This window comes from Typopeltis vanoorti, chromosome 12 (genome assembly GCF_054136105.1).
Source record: "Typopeltis vanoorti isolate ZY-2024b chromosome 12, IOZ_Tvanoo_1.0, whole genome shotgun sequence".
Lineage (NCBI taxonomy): Eukaryota > Metazoa > Arthropoda > Arachnida > Uropygi > Thelyphonidae > Typopeltis > Typopeltis vanoorti.
In genome coordinates, this window is record NC_143560.1 from 75288504 (window position 1) to 75313378 (window position 24875).

General features: G+C 35.5%; 1 protein-coding gene across 2 annotated transcripts in view; it reads left to right on the forward strand.

The window, feature by feature from the left end:
- The window catches only part of qin (tudor domain-containing protein qin), a 544378-nt gene that overhangs the window by 126106 nt on the left and 393397 nt on the right, over positions 1 to 24875 (forward strand). For both annotated transcript variants that reach the window (XM_090401282.1, XM_090401283.1), the window contains one exon: positions 11068 to 11134. In XM_090401282.1, coding sequence (XP_090257408.1) covers positions 11068 to 11134 — 67 coding nt within the window. The remainder of the gene's footprint in view (positions 1 to 11067; positions 11135 to 24875) is intronic.

Here is a 24875-nt window from a genome sequence, read left to right on the forward strand (position 1 = left end):
CTTTGTGTATGGAACTTGTCAATTGTCACCAACATGTTTTGTTGAGAGCGGGGTTTAGAATAGAATAACTTGTTGTTGGTCTTCATCTCTGATGTTCTGACAGGAATCTGCTATTTAATAATTAAGATTAGACGGTTCTTTTTCCTTTTTTAATGTGTGCGATTTCTTTATCATTGTAACTGAGAAATGAAACGTAAAGACATTCTACAATCCACTAGACAAAGTCTAGTGGATTGTACCAGAGGATTGTAAACAGGTTCATTTCAAAAAAAGCGGAAGATTTTGATGCTACTGAAGGTAGTATTGGTTTACAATAGGATTACTCTATATTAAACTGCTGAAAAAGTGCATAGTTGCTGTTGAAAGGAATGCTACGGCCGAATTATTATTTCACATCACTTTAATTATGAGCATCTATAAGATATTAGATAAATGCATTCTCAGCTGCAAAACTTTAATATATGCACTTTGCTGCACAGGAGACCTTCACATAGCCTCTAAAGGAATGTGGAGAACCAATTAGGACTTCTGACCTAATGTCCAATCCTCACCTTCTCGTGGTGCACCCTGTTGGGTATCTACCTGGATACTGAACGAACAAGGATGGGCTGCCAATTTGGGATTTAGCCGACCAAATTATATTCTTATTGGCTTAAACAATGTACAAAATGATGGTACAACATGAAAAAATTTCATGCCGGCTGGGGCGTCACACGGTTAAACAAGGCCCCCGTTGTTTTTGCCAGGGAACCAGGGTGAACAGCGAAAAGTCAGTTACTGGAACAAATCTAAAAGCACACCCCAACTCAGCATCACCAAAGTTAAAGATCAGTACTATCAACATAAGAAGCCTGAATGGCAAAGAAATGGAGCTAGCTGGGGAATTAGATAAGTACCAGATCGACATAATAGGGGTGACTGAAACAAAAAAGACAAAAACTGGTGAGATCTTTCTGAGCAATAAATACAAAATGATATATTCAGCCAATGACAATCAAGGAAAAGAAGGAGTAGCCATAGTATTCAACACAAAATACAAGGCTAATCTTCTTGAATGGCAGGCAGTCTCAAGTAGTGATGTGGGCAAATATCAGAATGGGGAACTGGACAATGAGACTTATTTATGCCTATGGTCCCCACAGAAGGCTCTACTAAGGTAAAAATGGAGGAATTTTTTGAGGCTCTAGAGCAGTGCTTCCCAAACTGTGGGCCGCGGCCCCCTTGGGGGCCGTAGGTTTTGTTGAGGGGGGCCGTGAAATAATGAAAACAAATTTAAAATGTTTTAAGACTAAGCTGATTTTTTTTATTTTAAAAATAACGTTTTTAACTTTTATTATTTATTTTTTGTTATTTTTTATATTTTAATGGAAAATTCACAAACTTTGCTTCCTGCGTATTTCGGCGTTTAATGAATATTAGTAAATATTGCTTATTCATATGTTTCATTTCAAAGCAGTGGTTAATTGTATTTACTTCGAATGCTCTCTCCAGGGAAGCTCCAAATCTTCCTGTCCGTTTCATCACGCGTTCGTAATCAGGGACTGTTGATATTGACTTTATATATACATATCAAAACTCGTTTTATATTATAACTATCATCCGAGCTAGTTTTCTGTTACCAATAATAGTTTCGCATATACTTCACACATGAAAAAAAGCTTAAACAAGTTCATGTGGGGAGATAGTAACTCTCTTGCAGTGGTAAACAACACCCCTCCCTAATATACACTATACTGCAGAGGCAATAAAAACAAGTAATTTTATTATGCCAGTGAATAAGGTATGAGGAGTCTGTGTAATATATTTCTCAACAAATAGTGCAATTAGAGACAACTGGGATAAAAACACACTAATTAATGAGTCACATGTCCCCTCATACAGAAACTATGCTGTATAGACTGAAACAAAACCATATGTTGCATGGGCAAACACAGCATCTAACTAAAAACTATTGTTATTAATTAGATGTGTGTGAGTTCGATGTCACAAGGCAGCAATAAAATTCACCGAACATGTTAAAATTCGTAAAAGTGTTAAAACTAAGTAATATATATATATAATGAATGTTATGGCAGTTTCACATATGGAATTCGGTTAAAGAGAGTTAGCATTTCAACTCAATTGTCAGCTATGCTTTTATCTTTCGGTCGCACCATCTTTTGTTAATATCGCACCAATCATATGCACGTTTTAATAATCTGCCTTTGCTGTCTGTTTCGCGTTAGGCTTAATTACTGTACAGGGAGAAAAGTCACAAAAGAGAAGCATGTTCCTGGTCCGGGGATTCCCTTATTCAGGTAATATTCACTAATTTCATGTTGTTAGTCTGTGGTGTGTCAGCATCGGTAAGTGGTGATATTATTTGATCTATTCTACGTTAAAATATTTAACCCTGAGATGGATAAGTGGCTGATAAAAAATAAAATAAAAAAAATTCCCGCGAACAACCAGAAGAAGCAGAAACAGACTCAAAAAAAAAAAAAAAAAAAAAAAAAAAAGGACAGTATTTCATATTTTACCAGAACAGCCCACATCGTCTTCAGAACCAAACGGTAAGAAGCAAAAAATGTAATATATGCATTTGATTTTTGCAATATTCGCTGTGTATGTTTTGTATTGAATATAAATACAATAAATATTATAATGATATATCTCTCTATTAAGATTTATTTTCGAGAGGGGGCCGTGAAATATTTTAATTTTTGCAAGGGGGGCCCTGACATCCAGAAGTTTGGGGAGCACTGCTCTAGAGCATAGGTTCTCAAAGTGGGCGGTACCGCCCTCCAGTGGGCGCTGAAGCCTTCGGGGGGGGCTATAGTGGGATCAGAAGCATTTGAGGCAGTCTAGAGGTCAGTGGCTCTTTATAGAAGAAATTAATATGTATTTAAAAATGAATTATTTTCGTGATTTTGCAATTAGATAATCATTTAAAATTTAAATATTGCATTTTAATTCATCTTATGCCCGTCTTACAAGATCAATTTTTTTATTAATTTTCTATTTCAATTATTTAATCATTTGAAAATTTACCATGTCAGATAGAAATAGAAGTCAATTTTCTATGTCAGTGAGAAAATAGAGCATGTATCTATGTGTGTATAATAGGGGGGCGTTACAAAATTTATGACTTGCAAAGTGGACGGTGGCCCGAAAAAGTTTGGGAACCTATGCTCTAGAGAAAGCTACTGACATAATGAAAAAGGAAAAGTTAGTCCTTGTTGGGGATCCAAATAGCAGAGTAGGAAGTGATTGTCAGACATACAAATATGTTTTGGGAAAGTTTTGGAGAAAAGAGCAAAGCTAATAATAATGGCAAATACCTGTTGGATTTCTGCTCAAGACATGGACTGGTTATTATGAACACCATGTTCCAACATAAAAATGTGCACAAATTCACATGGAGAGAATAGGCAAGGAAAAAGTCTCATTGACTATGTCATTGGGGGTGCATAAGGGTCAAATCTGTATAAATGAATGGAGACCTCCACATAGCCTTTAAAGGAATGCAGAGAACCGACCAGGGCTTCTGACCTAATGTTCAATCCTCACCTTCTCGTGGTACCCTGTTGGGTACTTGGATACTGAACGAACGAGGATGGGCTGGCAATTTGGGATTTAGCCGACCAAATTGTATTCTTATTGGTTAAACCAGTATAAAAAATGATGGTACAACATGACAAAATTTCATGCCAGCTGGGGCATCGCCCGGTTAAACAAGGCCCCCGTTGTTTTCGCCAGGGAACCTGGGCGAATAACGAAATTCAGCTACTGGAACACATCTGAAAACACACCCCAACTCAACATCACCAGAGTTAAAGATTGGTACTATCAACATAAGAAGCCTGAATATCAACGAAATGGAGCTAGCTAAGGAATTAGATAAGTACCAGATTGACATGATAAGGGTGACTGAAACAAAAAAGACAAAAACTGGTGAGATCTTTCTGAGCAATAAATACAAAATGTTATATTCAGGCAATGACAATCAAGGAAAAGAAGGAGTAGCCATAGTATTAAACACAAAATACGAGGCTAATCTTCTTGAATGGCAGGCGGTCTCAAGTACAGTGATTTGGGCAAATATGAGAATGGGGAACTGGACAATGAGACTTATTTGTGCCTATGGTCCCACAGAATTCTTCTAAGGTAGAAGTGGAGGAATTTCTTGAGGCTTTAGAAAAAGCAACTAACACAATGAAAAAGGAAAAGTTGGTCCTTGTTGGAGATCTAAATAGCAGAGAAGGAAATGAGTGGGAGACATACAAAAAATATTTTGGGAAAATTTGGAGAAAAGAGCAAAGCTAATAATAATGGCAAATATCTGTTGGATTTCTGCTCAGGACATGGACTAGTTATTACTAACACCATGTTCCAACATAAAAATGTGCCCAAATTCACATGGAGAGACGAGGCAAGGAATAAGAAAAGTCTCATTGACTATGTTGTTGTTGATGGTGATGTTTTCTTCCTGGTGCAGGACACCAGTGTGTAGAGAGGATTTGAAATTGGAAGTGATCACTATTTACTCTTGAGCAGGATAAAATTGAATTTCATATTGAAAAGAATGACGTAAGAAAGTTTTAAAGCGAATAAAAGTTGAGCAGCTCTCAGATGTGAACAGTAGACTAAAATACACAAAAATTATTGAAAAAATAAATGAAAGAGTTTGAGAACAAGAACCGAACCTTGGTGATTCAGTGGCAAGCTCTGAAGAAAACCCCTGATTGATTCAGCCAGAGAGGCATGTGGTGAGGTTGTCTGCAAGGATAGAAAAATCAGAACTCCATGGAGGAAACAGGAAGTTAAAGAGGCAGTGAAGGAAAAGAAGAAAGCATATCAAAAGTTCCTGGCAAATAAGTCAGCTTGTGCTCTTAGAAAATACAGAGACAAATGTAAGAAAGCTAAACACTGTGTAAAACTATCTAAACAAAAGGTCATGGGACGACTTTGGCAAGAACATAGAAAATAAATATCAAGAAGGTGGCAAAATATTCTGGAGATAGTTGAAGAAGCTTAGAAATGGAGGAAAGAGTGCAATAAAAAGAGTTAGAGAAGATAAAGTTGACATGAAAACGGGAGAAAAAGATATCATCCTTGAAGTATGGAGTAATTATGTCGAGAAATTGCTAAATGAAACAAGCAGTGATAGCACAGTGGTTAAAAACACTCAACAGGCATACAGTCAGGAATACATATCCATACTTGAAGTAGAAAAAGCCATCAAAGGCTTGAAATGTGGAAAGGCAGCAGGAGTAGATGATATTCGATCAGAAATGCTGAAGTCTGGTGGCATAAAAGTCTTACAGTGGATGCACTGCATAGTTCAAAGGGCCTGGACAGGGACGAATTTCTGATGATTGGAGTAGAGCTGTAATAGTACTCATATATCAAAAGGGAAATAAAACTGAATGTGAGAATTACAGAGGTATTTCCCTACTGAGTGTTCCGGGCAAGATTTATGCCAGTATACTTTAGAAACTTTTGAGAAGAATTGTGGAAGCAAAAGCTTGGTGAAGAACAAGCTAAATTCTGGCCAAATATAGGCTGTCAGGATCAGATCTTCACTTTACGACAAATAGTTGAGAAAGCATGGGAATATGACAAAGATTTGTATTTAAGTTTTGTCGATCTGGAAAAGGCATACGACAAGGTGCCAAGAGAGAAGCTATTCAATACACTATAGTTATATGGTGTCAATGGGGCATTATATCAAGCAATACTTAGTCTTTATTTGAGTTGCAAGTCAGCAGTTAGAATTGAAGAGAGTACAGGAAGATGGTTTAATGTTAAATCTGTTGTGAGACAAGGATGTACATTATCGCCTCTGTTATTCATTATCTCTATGGATCACATTATGAAGGAAAGTGGTATTAAACATGATATGAGAATTGAAGATGTTAATGTCAGCTCTTAGCTTTATGCTGACGATGTTATATTTCTAAATAAATCCGCTACAAGTTTGCAAGATTCCCTGACTAAATTGAATAACTGTTGTAATAGATATGGTCAGCAATAAAAAGACAAAGACAATGAAAATAGGTAGAATCGTTGAAAATGTCAACTGTGTTTTGAATGGGGAATCTGTGGAACAAGTAAAAGATTTCAGCTACTTAGGCACAATTTTTAGTGAAAATGGTAAATTAAATATGGAAATAGACAACAGAATCAACAAAGCTGGTATGGTAGGAAGTCAATTGAATAAATTCATATGGAATAAGAGAGAAATTAGTCGGAACACTAAATTAGCTGTATACAAGAAAGTGTTCAAACCAATTTTAACTTATGGATCTGAGAGCTGGGTCAGAAGTAAAACACTTGACCAAAGACTAGAGACCGCAGATATGAGAGTCCTGAGAAAGATTAGAGCCGTGAACAGATGGCATCAATGGCAATATCATATTAAAAATGAGGATATTTGGAAAGAACTTGACATTGTCAGCATCCAGGAATGCGTTAGCAGAGCTAATCTCAGGTGGTATGGTCACTTAAATAGAATGGGAGAGGAAAGATTAGCAAAACAAGTGTTCTCTGCCAGGTTGGCAGGAAAACGACCCAGAGGAAGACCAAGATATAGGTGGATTGATATGGTACAAAGTGCCTTAGACGATAGAAATATAAGATCTGATAATGTTGGAGTCTTGACAAGTAACAGACTGATTTGGAGGAAAATTGTAGATAGGAAGTTAGTAATGATGTAATTTTTTCATGTAGTACTGTCATATCCTGTACACCCCTTGAGGGTACATGCCAGGAATTTGATGATGATGATAATGATTTAATTAAAATTATATGTAAATGTTACAAAGTTTGGTGTTCCAACTTTCAATATTGTGTATCTGAATTAAAGAGTAAGTAATGTCAGTAGTGTTTAGATAGGAGTTATAATCCCTCAAGACTGGAATGTGTCTAATTTTGGAACGTGGTATGTCGTATGCACTCTTGCTAACCAGTTAAAAGTTAAAATAGTGTATTATCAGTAAATTCATCTTCAAAGGGTGTTTTTATATTTTGACTAACATGGCGGTCCTTAGATGAAAATATGTGAACTGTTTTTAAAATCAGTCTGTAAATTAAGAGAACTTATCTTCCGAAAAAGGCTGGTGCCTTCATTCTAATTCTTCATGATTACTATCGTACTTTCTTCATTTTATTATCAAAGGACCGAAAATATCGAATGCCATTTTATGATTACGTATTAGAGCTGCTTTCTAATGCATGAATAAAGACCGTTGCTCATTTGAATCCTGGCAGTTTAGCAGATTTTTTAAACTTGGAATTGATTCACGCTTGCAGAGTCTTAGCAGCTGATGTGTCACGTGTAAATGAATTCAGCGGCAGATGCTGATTAGACAGCCTTATTATGGCGTCATACGTTACCCCAATGTGGCAAGCTCTAGGCTTCTGTTAATGCAGTTTTCATTTTATAGTTTTATTGTGTTATGGTCTGTATATAGAGGCGAGTGGTATCAACATATTGGTTAGGAGTTTCCTAATTTTGATAGGGTGCAAATTTCAAATATTTTCCTCTTTTCATTTATATGTGGCTACCTCATGATATAAACCTTTATACTAGACAAAAGTTGGTGTTATATTCTTGTCAAAAATTAACATTATTAAAAATTCTAGTTCCAATTTTGAGTTTCAGTTTTCATATTGTGATTGTAGTTACTAGCAATTGAATTTTAACAGTTTGAACAACTGTTAAAATTCAGTTGCTAGAGTGAATACACAGTATATTACTTATACACAGTTTTTGTCTTGTTTTACTTTGAAAGACTGAAATCTTTAAGAGAGAAGAAAAGGAAATATGCAAAATAAAAATAGTTGAAATAAAAAATACAAATTTTTAGGCTTCTGAAGTCAGCAAAACAAAGTTTTTTTTTAACATCATGGGAAGGTATTTTATGTCCCTTTTTTATGTCAATGTGTATGTCTCTGTCTCTCTTCCTTTTCTCCTGCTCTTTCACTCAGTAATTCAAGGGGTTAAGGATTGATGTGAAAGTAAAATCAGGGTAGATAAGTTGGTAACTCCCATTACTGATCCAGTAACTTCTCGGTGCAATAAAATGAGTAGAAAATTGCCTTAGCAATTGTCCATATGTTGACCAACGCCATGAGTTTGGTTTCCCTTTTGCCATAGCATTTTACTGGTTGTCACAATAACGAAAACAATCTCTGTGTGTGACCATGCTTTAGTTCTATATTTGACACTTAGTAAGTTTAAAAAATGCTATTATTTGAAAATGTGCACCAGTGAACATTATAAATCTATCTAACTTGTGGATTATCTTCAGAAATGCATACCCCAATTTCGCAGAATTCAAGAAATCCCAAAAAACTTCGAAGTTTGTCCAATAACTCCTGAAGAAATACTTAATATAAAACTCCAAAAAGACTTAATGCCAATTTTAATGATTAAAATATTTAAAACTTTGATGTTATTTAAACTGATTAAAACTATTTAATCAGTTTAAATAACACCTGTGATAGTTTAACTAGCCTTTGACGAAACAGGGTTTCCTTGGCAGTATTTATTTCAATGTTTAATCTATTTTATTCTCATTTTATTCATTTTCTTCTCTGTACATCGTCCATTCAACTCTACACTCTTTGAAGATATCAGCTTTACAGAAGATATATTTTATTCTTTCTTTCTATCTCTTTCTTTGCCATTGGCAGATTAAATCACACAAAAATAAGTAAGGGTGAGTGTGACAAACTGAATTTTCAAGTGTAATGAAATAAATATAATACTCGAGGATTTCTTAAAAATGTATTTAATTTTATGGCAGCATTTTTTATATATTTTCGGCATTTTTCTTGAGAAGTTGCATTATGCAGTATTAGAATGCTGCACAATAAATAGAACTCCTTTAAGTAATTTCTACTTTGCAAGTTTTAAATCAATTTTTACATTCTTAAGATAGAAAAGGGAATACGTGATTTTTTTATTATTATTATTTTTTTTAGCGTTATGAATAAATAGTTATATAATAAGTGTTCTCTGCTAGGTTAGCAGGAAAAAGACCCAGAGGAAGACCAAGATATAGGTGGATTGATATGGTAAAAAGTGCCTTAGAAGTTAGAAATATAAGATCTGATAATGTTGTGTTTTAACATGTAACAGATTGATTTAGAGGAAAATTGTAGATAGGAAGCTAGTAATGATGTAAATTTTTCATGTAGTACTATCACATCCTGTACACCCCTTGAGGATACATGTCCGGAATTTGATGGTTATGATTGTGAACACCCCAATAAAGAATAGATTTAAGGAGATGTATGATAGGTATCATGTTAATGGATAGAGTGAGTCTCCTGGGAGAGTCTTTTAACTACAAGGAGTGCCTGTATAAATAATAATAATAATTTCAAAATTTATAAAAATCAAGTGGATATTAGATCCAGCATTATTTCTAAGCCAAATGTAAAAACTATGAAAGTTTTGTACAAAATAAGTTGAGCAGAGAGCTTACAGGACAGAATATGCCTGCCAGCATTTGCATATTTTTCGTAAGCAAATTCTCGGTCACTACATAAAAGTATTTACTAAAATAAAGAGCCAAAAGGCTTCAGTTTGGCAATGCAAAAATTATAAAAATCAAGTGCATATTAGTTCCATCATTATTTCAAAGCCAAATGTAGAAATACACCTCTCTAATGTTTCAAGTTCCTTAGTATTGAAAGAGAGTTTTTGCTCTCTTAAGGTTTCTGCCTGGTCTCTGACAAGAGCATCCAGTTCGAAACAGCTGTCAGGCCAGTGAAACCTTAAAAAAAATGGACCAAATTAGAAGGCGAATATATGGATGCCTAGGCAGCATGCTTGTTTTCTAAAGTAGTCTGCGCTAGGGCAACTCGTAAATGCCGGCAGACACATATTCCTGTAAGCTCTCTGGTCAACCTATTTTTACAAAACTTTCATAGTTTCTACATTTGGTTTTGAAATAATGCTGGAGCTAATATCTACTTGATTTTTATAATTTTTTCATTGCCGAACTGAAGCCTTTTGGCTCTTTATTTTAATAAATAATAATTACCTCTTGAAATTGCTGAGTGCTTAACAAGATTTTAGGTACAGAGTATGTCCAATCAATTTTGAAGTTAACCCTATTTCCTGAAAACGACATTCATTATATAGTAATATTGTTGATAAATTGTATATTTCATTATCTGTGTATAAATGCATATCTTAATAAGTTTACTTTAGTGGATTCATTTATACATTTTTTATAGGTCCAGAACTCTTGGAAGATTTAATCTCCAAATAATTGAATGGAGCTATAATATACAAATTCATTAATATGGAAAGAAATATGATACTGCAAATTATGCAGAAATTTTACTGTTTACTGTCAGGTGAGATTTATGCAAGCATACTTGAGAAGAGACTCAGAAAAATTATAAATAAAATTGGGAAAGAACAAGGACTGCATTTTTATATTAAGATGAACAGCTAAGAAACATATGAATATAACATCTCAGAATTGGATTAAAAATTCACCACTTTATTAATGGCTGAATACCATGGATATGGGAGCTCTGATTAAAATTATGGTGGGATTGATGCATAGACACATTTTATTACAAATAGACAGCTCTATCTGTAATAAAAGTGAAGATGTTTGGAAACTTGATAGATAACAGACTAGCTTTGACAAAAAGTGTTAAATTTGTAATGAACTCTTAGTCTAAGAGTTTAAGAATTACATCACCTTCCTTAAGATATATGCAAGGCATGATCATCACCTTTGTTATAACTATGTTTCACCTACATCCAAAATACCTTTTACTCCGTAATCCTCTAATTGTGTTGCCTGCTTGTTTTATAAGAATGTGGTTAATTCTTTGTAGCAGACTCTTATCACTTCAGTTATAGTGAAAAGGCATCCTTAACATTAATGTTATGGAATTTTGGTGGTGCTTTTTTTTGTAATTTGCTGCAATAAATGAGAATGGTGTATGCCGTAGCAAGAGTTTGACCATATATTGAACATTTATGCTTAAAACCTTGTACATTTTATTAACAAATGAAAGTAACATTTAAATGCTGTTTTTTTTCCTCAATAGAGAAGCTGAAATGATGGCTCAGTTGGAAGAAATTACTTGTGAACATGTTATTGCTCTGGAAAACATGGTAAGCAGCTCCTTCCACCTACCCCAATTTTGTTCTGCTTCCTTTTGTTTTATAGTTGGGAAATTGCTTATTGTTATTTCTTGGTGTATATGTATATGTCGTGCCTTATTGTCCTTTATAAATCTTATCTATAGTTCTTTAGTCTTTCGACTAATTGTCTGCTGTTCCTGTTCCGGCCGCTAATTTACAGTGCTTAGTCTTAGTGCCGAATTTTATCAGATACAGTTCTTTCTGACGGATCATGTGTATTGTTCTTGCAGACAAAGAGAATGCCCTGGGCTAGAGCCAAATTCTTCTATTGTTGCAGTTCTGGAGTTAGCTCCTTTTCAGAATCAAGAAAAATTTATTTATTAATACAGCTGCGCCATCTTGATTCCTATACAAAAAGATATTCCTGTTAGAGAGTTAACACGCAGATAATCACATGCCATTAGAATCTGTTATTTAATACACCTATTAGTTTACTCCTTAATCAGCAGTCGTAACCAACTCTCTTTTCCACTGCACTTAAATTTACACAGGTTCTAATTTTAGCAAGCGGTACATTGCTGTGAGAAATCAGGCAAGTTTCTTAGGTACAGAAAGCAAAACATTTATTTTACACCAAGATATTGTACACAGAGATCAAAATTTTGCTTTAGACATATAATGACTTGTTCATGTAAGAAAATCTCAAAAGTTCTCAGACAATCTATCTCAATATAACTAAATGGTCACTTAAAATATTTTCAACAAATCAATTAATCTAATTCTCGTTAACTTGTCACAGTTATATAAGTGAACAACCTTTCAATTCCCCAGACTAGACTACAATATACCAAAATTCTATCATGGGCATAGTTTAGTAACAATGAACTTCTAAAATTACAACATTTAGCCACAAAGTAAAACACTATAGTCCAGACAGTTATATAAAGGTCCTATCACATATACGGTTAGCACTTTCACTCACTCTAGTCCTGCTCTCAGTACGAAAGACGATATAAGTTTCTATGTTATTGACCACGTGGGCTTAACATCAATCTTTGCTGATTCCCTTCGGTTAGGTTCCTAGGTTTGCTATCTGTAATTTCCTCCAACTTCTTACCACTAATGATTACGATCACAAACCACAACTGTTCCTATAACTTTAGCGACACCGCTTCAACGGATAGGTAGGTACGACTCTGCATAAAGCTGCGGTCTCTGCTGGCTGCATGGCTGTGCCACTGCTGTGCTTGAAACTGGTTGCTACCTGACTTTGTAGCCGTTATTAACCATCCTTCTAGTCGTCGCCACGAATTGCCTCCATCGGAACCCACAGCTGAGGGAGAGAGAGATACCACGAAGAACAGAGGACTTAGAGAGAGCTATTTTTGCTGCCAAATCCTTATATATCCCCTTGTTCGCTCTCCCAACTACGTCACTGATTGCTCACAACACCTAACTCTTTTTTGCACACTCCCCTATGCTTTTCCCCGAAATGCTCCCCATCACGTGGGTGCTGCACACGTGTCTCGGACTTCGCATTTCGATGCCCATGGTTATGTTCAAAAGCCAATTAAGCTAAAGTAGACTTGGTTTAAACTTTCTCCTTCTAAAGTAACTTTCACTAAGACCTTTTAGCCTCTGGTATGTTATTTATAAGACAGTTTACAATTTATCACTTACAAAATTCCGTTAATAAAATATTAATACATTAAAGTTTTCACTTACACCTATGTACAAGCATTTCCTTTTTGTAGAGTTTTTAGATCCTAGTTAAATCCTGAATGAAATGCTCAATAACAAATTGAACCTTTCATTCCAGATTTAACATTATGTAGTAGAACATAGTAATGATGAACATTAATCTAGACCAGTGGTTCTCAACCGGTGTTCCCCGAGAAGTTCTGAAATTTGTCATTTTTAAATTAATTTGTCAGCACAAATTAATTTAATGATGGTTTAATTGATGTTTAATTAATTACTAATTAATTATCAATTATTGATTAATAATAAAAATCAGCTAAATTGCCAATTAATTATTAATTTATACATTACAAAATAACCAAGGTGTTCCGTGAAAATTTCAGATTTGTGAAGTGTTCCATAGTTGAAAAAAGTTTGAGAAACACTGATCTAGACGTTTCTTCTAAATATGCATGATTTTATTCATTCATGTCATGAATGTCATTCACTCATGAATGACATGTCATGACATTTACTCATGTCATTCTAGAGTTGGGAGTGGTAGCTTCACTTGTTATATCTTGTAATTGGCAGCTATAAAACATAATCCTTTTTTAAATGTTTTAAATGTTCATGTTTTACTTTAAAATGTCATTACAAAAAATGAGCTGATACGTGCTTTTACATTTTTTCTAATTATAATTCAGTGTTAATGGAAATATTGTGACATGTTTTTCCAATGACATAGTTCTTGGCAGAAGATATTGTAGTCCTGGAAATAAAATTCAAGAACCTAGCTCTAGTGTCAAGTCAATTCAGTTGAAGGTATTAGACATTTTAAAGGAAGACGTGTGCTACCCATATTATTGTATATTTACAATGGTTAGTTACCACATGTTAAGAAAAATAGAACTGATTAAAACTTCAACATATCTCATCCAGTGTTACATGGATGTATTTTAAAGAAAAAAAAATTTTTTTTCTAAATTGAATAAGTTATTTAATTTTGAATTATAGAAAGTGTCCATTTTGTTCCTATGAACTGTAATAGTGCATGTCCATTGTAAGTAACTCAGTTGTGACCAACACAAGCAAGTACATGCTGTATGACTAATCTTGTTATTCATGATTTGATAGTTTACTGATTTTCTCTTCTCTTCCTGATGAGGTCCATGTAACATCAGATGAAATATATTGGCATGTTAATAAATTTATTTTTCTACACATGCTAACCATCATAAATACAGTAGAACTTGGTTATAACAAACACCAGGTGACCAACAAAATTTCCTTGTTACAACCATTGGAGCAATGCTTCATCAACATTTATAAGCTCCAACTTTCTAAATTTTTTTGTTTTAGTTATAAACATATAAAAATCTTTATTCTTCCACAATGTTGATAATTCTGAAGAGAATAAAAGAAACTTTACACATACCACCATTTTTCTCACCATGTTCTATACTAATTCATTAATGGTTGTAACTTTTTTTTTTGTGAACTGAGAGACACTTTCTTTAAGTAGATGTGTTTCTGACTGAAGGGATTGTTTTTAACTGATTTTAGGCATGGCAATGTTTGGGTAAAATGAAGGAGAAAGGCCAGAAGCTAGACACTGGAGGACTGTATCAGGTTATAAACTTGTCTGTAATCTGTTGCAGGTGGTCATAAAAGCTAAGTTACTCCTTTTCATTTTTGCCTATTCCAAGAATTACCCGAGCAGTTAAGAATTACCCGAGCAGGTAATTTGCATAGTTACCAAAATTTGTATAGTATATCTAAGTTTTAATAAGGGAATACCATGAGCAGACATATAAATACAAAATTAATAACGGAAAAACTCACTTAAAAAGATTATTTAATAGTATAATTTTCACCTGCGTGTCACAGGCATCTTCAGTATATTTTAAGCTAAAATTAAACAATAACTGACAATTCCAAAAAGCGCCACCTAAGTAGCTAATGTAAGATAACTAAAAAGATCAATAAATAAGAAAGATTCCGGTAATTGGACCACATTTATTAAGATAAATAACAATTAAAAAAAACCGACAACTTTCGTAAGTCGTTTGACTTACATCTTCAGGGCTTAAAGGTAACTAAAAGTTTAAACACAAGAAATGAGTAATTACTCAAAATAGTTCATTCTATGCAGTTGTGGGCATCTAACTGTTCATTAAATTAAATATCCGAATGCAGATTCAGTGCAGTGCTAAGTTTGAACAATGCTGGATGCTGTCACGTTTTGTTCTTCACGTTCACATTGTCCGAGGTCTGACTTGGGTATATTTTTTATCAATGCTGACCAAACTTGGTGTAGAATTAGGCCCTGGTTTTTGTTGCATTGTGTTGAAATTCTAAGCATGTTTGCAGCTTCTTTACATTTTCTGTAATGTAACATGTAACAATTTTTTTCAATGTAAGGCATGTTTGTTTGTTGTCAGAGTACATTATGGCAGGTGGAAGTTGTATGGTATGCTAGGCCTGATTTGTGTTCTCTTCTTTTTTGCACGTCTTTTTGGTGTTCATTCATGCGAATTTCCCCTGATCTTCCCGTCTGGCCTACGTAGCAGGTGCCACAGAAACAATGAATTTTATAAACACCTGGTTTTCTTAAAGGATGATGTGGAGGTTTTGGGGGATGTAGAAATCTTGAAATATTTTCAGAGGATGAAAAGCAACTTTGATGTTATGTTTGTTTAGTAATTTGGCCAATTTGTCTGTAACATTCTTGATGTATGAAAGTGTGATTGCATTGTTGAAATCTTGCTTTTGTGAGATGCTTGTAGGAGGTGTGTGTTGAGGATTCTTTTTATTGTCTTAGGTTCATAACTTTTTTTGAGGATCCGTGTTAAATATTGAAATTCTTCATTTCTCTGTTTTTCTGTGCTGGAAATATAAGCTTTGCCCTCGAGGATTTAATTAAACTTATTTTTTGTGAAGGGTGGTTGTGGAGTGAGGCTGCATTAAGAAATCTTCCTGTGTTGGTGGGTTTTCTATAGATGGAGACGGATAATTTATTATCTTTTTCATTGACTTCTATTAGGATATCAAAAAAGGGAAGTTTTTTATGTTCTTTTTGTTCCAAAGTAAATTTTATGTTGTTGTGTATATTATTCAGGTAATCTTTGAAAGCAGTTAATTCTTCTGTTGTTCCTTGCCATATGATGAAAATATCATCTACATAGTGTAGCCAAATTTTTGGTTTTTTATGATAATTGTTTAAAGCATTATTTTTCATATATAGGTTAGCTAAAGCCGGGGAGAGGGGGGAGCCCATAGCCATGTTTTATTGTTATTTATCTTAATAAACATGTGATCCAATTACTGGAATCTTTCTCATGAACTGCTAAACCACAGAAACCTATGCCTATAAAAGGTAAATAAATTTCCTAACTAAAAACAAAACAAAAAAAAAAAAAAAAAATTATATATACAATAAAAAGTTAGGAAAGATTGGCTGATTTATAAAGTACTATCTCCCATAAAGGGAATAGACGTAAACCATCGGATCTGTTTAAGTTAGGAGAGTGAAGTAAAGTTTCACACATTTCTTTATAAAGCCGTTCCATGAGGAACTGACTTTTGTGAAGGACTCTTGTCTTTTTCCAACGAACTCTGTGTCTAGTGATGATGCCATATTCTGCAAGTCCAGACTGTTCAGGTTCAAGGTATTGAATATAAGACTGGTGTTCTTCTAGCTGCAGAGGCAGATCTTTCTGTTTGTCCGAAATAAGATAATCCATAAGAGCAAGGAATCTGGTAGACACCCGGATAATTAAGATGTGGAAGCTTGTTCTTAGGAAAGTGAGAAAGGTGGAGATTTTTCTGAACGGTCAAAAGGCAACAAAAACATTCAGTGGTTTTAAAACTTTTGCTATACGTTCACTAATGCCTTGTACATAAGGGATAGGAATGCATGTTATTTCTTCTGTATTTGAAGAGTCCATAATTTCTTGATGTCCATAATTTCTCTATTTAAGAGGACTACAGATTTTTTTTAGCTTCATGTAGCTGATAATTTAAAAGAGACTTACTAGCTTTTAAATAGATCCGATGAGCTCTTTGAGACCTAAAACCTCTTTTATTTTACAGCAGGTAGGAATAACCTGAGCCTTCTTTACCAATACTTTACCATATCTAGCACATTGTTTGGAAGTAGACTCTCTGTAAAGTCTCGAAATAAGTTTTAATAGGGGAATACCATGAGCAGACATATAAATAGAGAAATTATGGACATCAAGAATGCTCTAGAATCTGTTTTAACGGCTCAAACTTTTAACACTATAGTGTGTATATCTTCAAATTCTTACCTAAAGGTTTTTAATGATTCTCACAATAAGTTAAAACGCAAGTTCGAATCACTGGTCAGCCTGCTTAGATCCAGTACTGATGTTATTGATACAAATAAAGTAGTTATCAATGTTTCCAGACATCCATTAACAGACAGTGAACATTTTGTTTTATCAAAAGGACATGATTTCGCCATTGCGCTGAATAAGGTGGTCCTGATGGATTTTGTTCATAACATAGACAGAGGTATTCGGTCCTTCTCCCAAAAAACAGCCAACAGGTTATGTTTTGAATGTGCAAAAATTCTTTTTAATGCCAAGCCTCCTCGTCCTAATCTTTCTTACTCTGAATTTAAAGAATCACTGAAGCATGATAATAATTTAATTATTACAAAAGCTGACAAAGGGAAGGAAGGAATATGAGAGAAAAATGTCCCTATTACTACGTGACTATTCTACTTATAGGCCTCTCATATCGGATCCTACCGGGAGTCAGTTGAAGAGACTTCATTCTTTTATAGATAGTGTATCTACACGGGATGAAGATCAAAAGAAAAAACTTAAAACCTTCTTCAGTCATCCACCTAGATTGTATGGTCTTCTGAAAGTTCATAAACCAGGCATTCCGTTGAGGCCAGTTGTAGATTGTATAGGTTGACCCACTTATAAAATTTCAAAATTTTTATCAAATTTACTTTCTTCTTCAACTAGAAGAACTGATAATTATATAAAAAATACCTTGGATTTCAAAAATAAAATTTCAGATCTTCATTCCAGCAGATTTAAATTTGATTGTCTGTTCTTTGAAACTCATTCAAATCTTAACCACTCTAATTGTATGCCAGTCTCAAGGTTCTGAGAAGTGATTGCCAGTAACTGTTTTTAATTTTTTTTTATCGAATAAGTTATTTAATTTTGAATTACGAAAGCCATTCATTTTGTTCCTTTGAACTCTTACAGTATGTTCTGCTGTTAATGCAGCTGTAACCAAGACATGCACTAGTAAGTGCATGCTACGTGACTCAAATCTTGTGATTCATGTTTTAATGAAGTTATATGATTTTCTCTTCTCTCCCTGACAAATGTCCACCTAACTTAGGACTGTAAAATCTTGTATAGAAAGAATTTTGTATAAAATTCTTATGTACCGATTTTACTTCAGAAAGAAAGTCGATGCCACTTGTAGTTAAATTAACAATTTTTCATGAAGGTTTTATGTAATCTGGAAAAATACTAGAATGAATTGCTGAATTATTTAACCACCAATATGTAATCTATAAAAATGTTAGAATGAATTGCTTAGTTATTTGTCTGCCAATATTGTACAAACAAAGTGGGCCATGTACTGCGGACGTGTTTTGAAGAGCTCCTGATTCAGATAAGTTTTTACTAGGAATAATTAAGTATATATGCGTAATTGTTTGAGTAAGAGTGGCTGTAAACGTTGTACGCTACTGGTATTATTAGTGTGGGTTTTTTTTTCTTGTCTAAACTAAATTACGAAATCTTTATTATTAGACCTAGTAACCGGCAGAGAGAAAAAAAAAAAAAAAAAAATGGCGGCGGCATTGTCATTCCATGATTTGAATGTAGATTTCAGTCGTTTCGTTAAGTGTGAGGTCTGTTATATGTATTCCTTCGATTACATAAATGATTTGTGGATGTTTAGTGCGGATGGAAGAAGGGTGTGTGCGAAGTGTGACCTGAACGAAGAACTAATGAATGCGAATATGAAATTGATGACAGAAAGTGCTAGTACTGATTGTGTCGCGATTGCACGTTTGAAAGAAATGGATGGTGAGCAAGAGAAGCGAAAAAATGTTAAAAAATCAGGAAAAAAGAAAAAGAGTGATTTGACAACCGTAACGGATGTTAAAAGGGACGAAAGTGAGGTGGAAAGAAACGAAATTGAGAGAACGAATGAAAGTAGAACTTGCATAATGCAGAAATCGCAAGTAAAAAAAATCGAAAGAATAAATGATGGCGAAAGTTCGACGCATGTTGGACCGAAAGTACTGAAACAAAGAAAGATGAATGACAGTAAAAGTGAGAAGAATGATAGCGAAAGTTGGACGCATGTTAGTCCGAAAGTACGGAAACAAAGAAAGATAAATGAGAGTGAAAGTGAGAAGAATGATAGTGAAAGTTGGACGTATGTTGGACTGAAAGTACGGAAACAAAAAAGGATGAATGAGAGGGAATGTGAGAAGAGGGGGTCGAGAGTTAGAAAGTTAGAAAGATTTAATGATAGAGAGAATGTGTCGCGAGGTTTGGAAAGTGAATTAGATTGGATGAGGCAAGAAATGAAATGGATGCGGAATGAAATTAAGAGAATTCAGGTCAAAACTATTAAAATAAATCATGATGGCATGAAAGAGTTAACGAAAGATGAGCGAGTGGCGTTGTATGGCGACTCCATTATTAAAGGTGTGCTAGAGGATAAAATGCACAAGGTATGTTTTCCAGGCGGTAAAATAAGTAGAGTGATTGAGGCATTGGATATGAGGCGGGAGCGAGCAAAAGAGTTAATTGTATTAATTGGTACAAATGATTTGAGAGAGAACAAAGAGCATGTCAAAATGAATGTCAAGAGACTGCTTGGAAAGATAAAAGAGAATAGTGTGACAGGAAGGGTGGTCAGTGTGTTGCCTAGGTATGATTGTGGTGAAATGAGGCGGAGAGCAAGGATTATGAATGGTATTCTGGCTGAAATGTGTGAGGAGATGGGTGTACAGTTTGTTAATGTGTGGAATGAGTTTGAGGGACGAAGTGAGCTGTATGGGAGCGATGGACTGCATTTGAGTGGTTATGGTGTGAGTCGCTTGGAGAGACTGCTGCTGGAAGGTAGAGAAGTGAATAGAGAAAATGAATCAGATCGAGAGGGGAGTGATGTGGAAGAGCAGGAGAGTAAGACAGGAGAGATTGAAGAAGTGGAAATGAATGGAGAGGTGAGTGGTATGAGTATAGAAAATGAGAGAATGGGTGTGCAAGAGGAGCAGGGAAACGGGGAGGCCCAGGGTGGACAGGGATACACAGCGTGAGAAAGGTGGATGCTCCAAGAGAAGGTGAGAGCATGTGTGGGCAGGAAAGTAATGGGATGACCAGGGATCAAGAGGAAACAGATGTTGTTGCAAAGGGTTCTAAAATGAAGAAGCAGAAAGAGAAATGGCCCCAGTCCAGCATGGAGAGAGCACATCGAGTGAATGGTATCAGTGGAACTAGCTGTAGATCCAGAAATGAGTTGTTGTGTTTGTATACCAATGCTAGAAGCATAAGAAACAAGGCGGATGAAATGGTTGCACTAATTGTGTCTGTGTACCCAGAGATTGTTGGAATAAGTGAGACATGGTTAGATGAGGACGACATCCTGACAGGAATAGAGATGGAAAGGTATGATGTGTTTCGTGAGGATAGAAGGGATAAAAAGGGAGGGGGAGTGCTATTGATGATAGAGAAAGAGTTATGTCCATACAAGGTAGAGATGCAAGAGGGAAATAGGGCCAGTGGTTTTGAGGCAGTATGGTGTGAGATAGAGGTGAATAGAATCAAATACTTGGTGGGATGTTGTTATAGACCTGGTAATGTGGATGGTGGTGATAGTGAAATGTATAGTCAAATAAGCCAAGCAAATAAGAAAAGGGTGATCATTATGGGTGATTTTAATTATGGCAATATAGACTGGATTGAAGAGATAGCGACTGGAAGTAAAGAAAATGAGTTTCTTGAGTTTTTGAGGGATAACTACCTCAGACAGTATGTAACAGAGGGCACACGAGGATTAAGGGTCTTGGATTTGGTCATCTCATCGGAGGATGTAATTATAAATGAGGTGTCAAATCATCCACCAATTGGTGAAAGTGACCATGAGGTGATTACCTGGGTGGTTGCCAGCAGTGCAAGGACCCCTGTGAAAAAAGGGTATATGTGGAACTATAAGGGGGGTGATTATGAAGAGCTCAGGAGACAGCTTGCAGATGTAGCATGGAATGAGGAGTTAGCTGGAAAAGAGATCAATGCAGCTTGGGGGATTTTCAAAAACTATTTAGTAGATGCAATGTCTAAATGTATACCACGGGTGAGAAGGTTAAATAAGGTAGGTGTGAGATGGATGAATAAAGAGATTAAGCATGCAATACAGAAAAAAAAGCATTGTGGAGACAGCATAAGAGAAGTGGAAGTAACCAATTTCATGAGGTCTACAAAGACCAGGCAAGGAGGGTGACTTGGTTGGTGAGAGTAGCTAAAGAGAGGTATGAACAGCAGTTAGCTAATGAAGCCAAAAAGAATCCTAGGGAGTTCTTTCGATATGTAGCCAGCAAAAGAAAGAATGATTATGGAAGGATGACATTGATTGGAGGAAATGGTATAAAGACAGCTGTTGCAGAATGTGTTGTGGAGATACTTAATGAGCAATTCATAAAGATCTTTCAATCTTGTGAATGTGACTTCATGGAGAGATTAAGAGCAGTTGATGATGGGGAGGAGAGACTGACTGTAAGTGAGCAAGAGGTGTTTGGGGAGTTGAGTAAACTAGATGTAAATAAGGCTGTGGGACTTGATAATATATCACCACGTATTCTGAAGGAGTGTGCCAGAGAGTTGACACCTGCCTTGACATATTTTTTTAATACGAGTCTTGCACTTGGTCAAGTTCCTAAAGAGTGGAAGGAGGGCAAGATTGTGCCACTTCATAAAGGAGGTGATCGAACTCAAGCATCAAACTATAGGCCTATCTGTGTGTCAGGTGTTGTGGTTAAGTTGTTGGAGAAGCTTGTGAGAACTAGGATCCAGAGTTGGGTTGACAACAATGGTATAATCTTTGATGGACAGCATGGATTTGCTAAAGGGAGGTCATGTTTTAGTAATCTACTTACTTATTACAATAAAGTGACTGCTTCCTTGGACAGAGGAGAAGGATACACAGTAATATACTTGGATTTCGCAAAGGCTTTTGATAGAGTACCTCATGATAAGTTGACAGTCAAACTAGAGCAGATGGGGTTGGATATTAGATTAGTGCATTGGATTGGAGACTGGCTATCTGATAGGTATCAACAAGTTGTGTATGGGGGTGCAATATCCAGGAAAAGGAAAGTCACTAGTGGAGTGCCTCAGGGGTCTGTTTTAGGGCCATTACTATTTAACTTATATATTAATGATATTGGTGAAGATTTGGATGGAGATATTCAGTTGTTTGCAGATGATGCAAAGTTGGGACGAACCATAAAGAGTAGTGAAGATGTTGTGGCCTTGCAAGAAGACTTGAATAAATTGAGTGATTGGGCAAGCAAATGGGGATGTGAGTTCAATGTTGCAAAATGTAAAGTTTTAAAATTTGGAAAACAAAGATGAGATGCAGAATTTATGCTTGGTGAGAATATATTGTTGGAAGTAGAGGAAATAAGAGATCTGGGGGTGATAGTGGATAAGGATCTAAAATTTAGGGGACACATCGCCAAAATTGTGAAGACAACACAAAGACTTCTGGGAATGATGCGGAGGACACTGAAATGTAGAAGTAGGGAGATACTTGTTCCAATGTATAAGGCTTTGATTAGGCCACACTTGGACTATTGTGCCCAGATTTGGTCACCGGGTTTTCAGAAGGATGAAGAGATGTTGGAAAGGGTCCAAAGGCGACTGACTAAGATAGTTTCTGACCTCTGGAATGTTGAGTATGAGGAAAGATTGAAAAGATGTAATTTGCAGAGTCTCGTGGAGAGAAGGAAGAGGGGAGATATGATAGAGACCTACAAGTTGGTAAGGGGTTGTTATAGGATCAATGGTGGAGAAGTTCTACAGAGAATAGTGGGAGATCAGGGGAGAACCAGAGGTCATCCCTGGAAACTGTATAAGGAGAGTGTGAGTAAGGGAGTGAGAGGCAGGTTTTTTTCGTGCAGAGTTGTGAGTGATTGGAATGCCTTGCCTGAGAGCGTGGTGTCTGCGGGTAGTTTGAATGTATTTAAGACACGGTATGATGAGATGTGTGTGTAAGATAAAAGGACCTCCTAGATGAGTCTTTGACTCCATGAGGTCTTGTTTAATAATAATAATAATAATAATAATAATAATAAAGAGATAGCCCAGACAGAATTAGAATGTAGACCTGAGACTATCGCCAGGCGAGAAGATCAGCGAGTTACGGGGTTTTTCCTGCCATGACTCAGCGATTTTCATAGGGGGGAAGGTACCCCTGGTAGAACATCCGGGAAACTCGATCTAAAGAAGTTCCAAGACTGTCAAGGGAGAATAAAAAGGGAGCAGGCGCTCTGCTCCTGGCTTTTGACTTAGCTTTTTGGCTCTGTCTTAGCTTGGCTCTGCTCTGGTCTCTCTGTTCCTGACTTGTTCCGGTGTTGCTTCGATGAAGATTCCTATTCCCAGCTATTCCAATGATGGGAAAGGATATCCCACTAGCAGTATTTTCGACGATGATAGGAGATATGTAACAGCGGCGTCGGTCCGTTCCAGAAAGTCCTGTCGCGAAGCTCCCTAAGCGATCTCCAGGAATTCTGTATCGTCGTTGCTGTGGAATGATGTCTGTTCGCAGTTTTAATGGGAAAGAAGAAGGTTATAAGCATTGGTCTCTAGGATCGTGAATGCTGAACTGGCTGAGAAATGTATCAAGTAAGATTAATGTAGAGAACTGTTATGGATTGTGAACCTTAGAGCAGGTATTGTTGATTATATAGTTGCTAGTATATTGTAAGGTTATGAAGTCGGAAAACCACACTTCTTAATTATTGTGAAATAATTGTCTAAAGAATTCTGAGCAATTGTTAATGTTAAAGGGTTAAGAGTTAATGTTTGAAGGAGAGATTAAATATGAAGCTTAGTTAAGCCATAATTCTGATATTGATCTAAATTAAATTGCTTTAAAGTGTGTGAAACTAACCACGTGTCTGATGTATATGTGAATGTAAATATTTGTCATTGTCTCTAAGCTAAAGGCTAGAAGTACTGATTTAAGTAAGTTGAGAACCAGACACATGCATTGCTTTGTTACTTGGCAGAATTGATAAGAGCCTGAAAAATTTGATATGTGTGAAATCTTTTCTCTTTTAAATTGTAATTACCATGTCTTAGTATGAATAAATTGTTTTGTTTGTTAAATAACTTGCCTGATTCCGACTTACCAATGCACTTCTCATAAAAAGATAGAACCTGTGTGTGTCCTTGAAGTTAAAAGTAGCACATCTGACTAAAATTAAGTATCTGATGTTTTTTGAATTAGAATTGAATAGTAGAGATATTTCTGTGTTCCGCTGAGCATTTCTCTTACATGTATAGGAAAGACAAACAATTTCTTGCATAATCTTTAATGGCACAGTCGTTAATACAAATAAATTTTTAAAGATCAGTGTGAGAGAAAGCCAGTTAGTTAGACAAAGGAATTGGCTCCAGCCAGAGGCAATTCCTAAAATCTATACTACACACACACACATGAAAGTAGCATAGTCATGACCTTGAGAGGGGAGGGAATGAAATTGTAGACTAAAGGATTAAAGGTGTTAGGACTAGCTCAAGCAACGATAGTACAATTCGGAGTTACAACTGACAAGAAATTATGAAGATAAGTAAAGAAAAAATTTTGAAGATATTAGAATCACATATATACAAAAATATAAAATTTAAAGAATGTATAATAATACATTATTTTTATGGGACAAAATATATTGGATTTCTAATAAATTCTGTTTTTCTCTGTGTGCTAACCATCATAAGTATATAATAATATGGGTTAAATATGATTATTATTATCTGAGACCTCTAGAGAGTCGAGGATTCATTGAGGGAGGCTA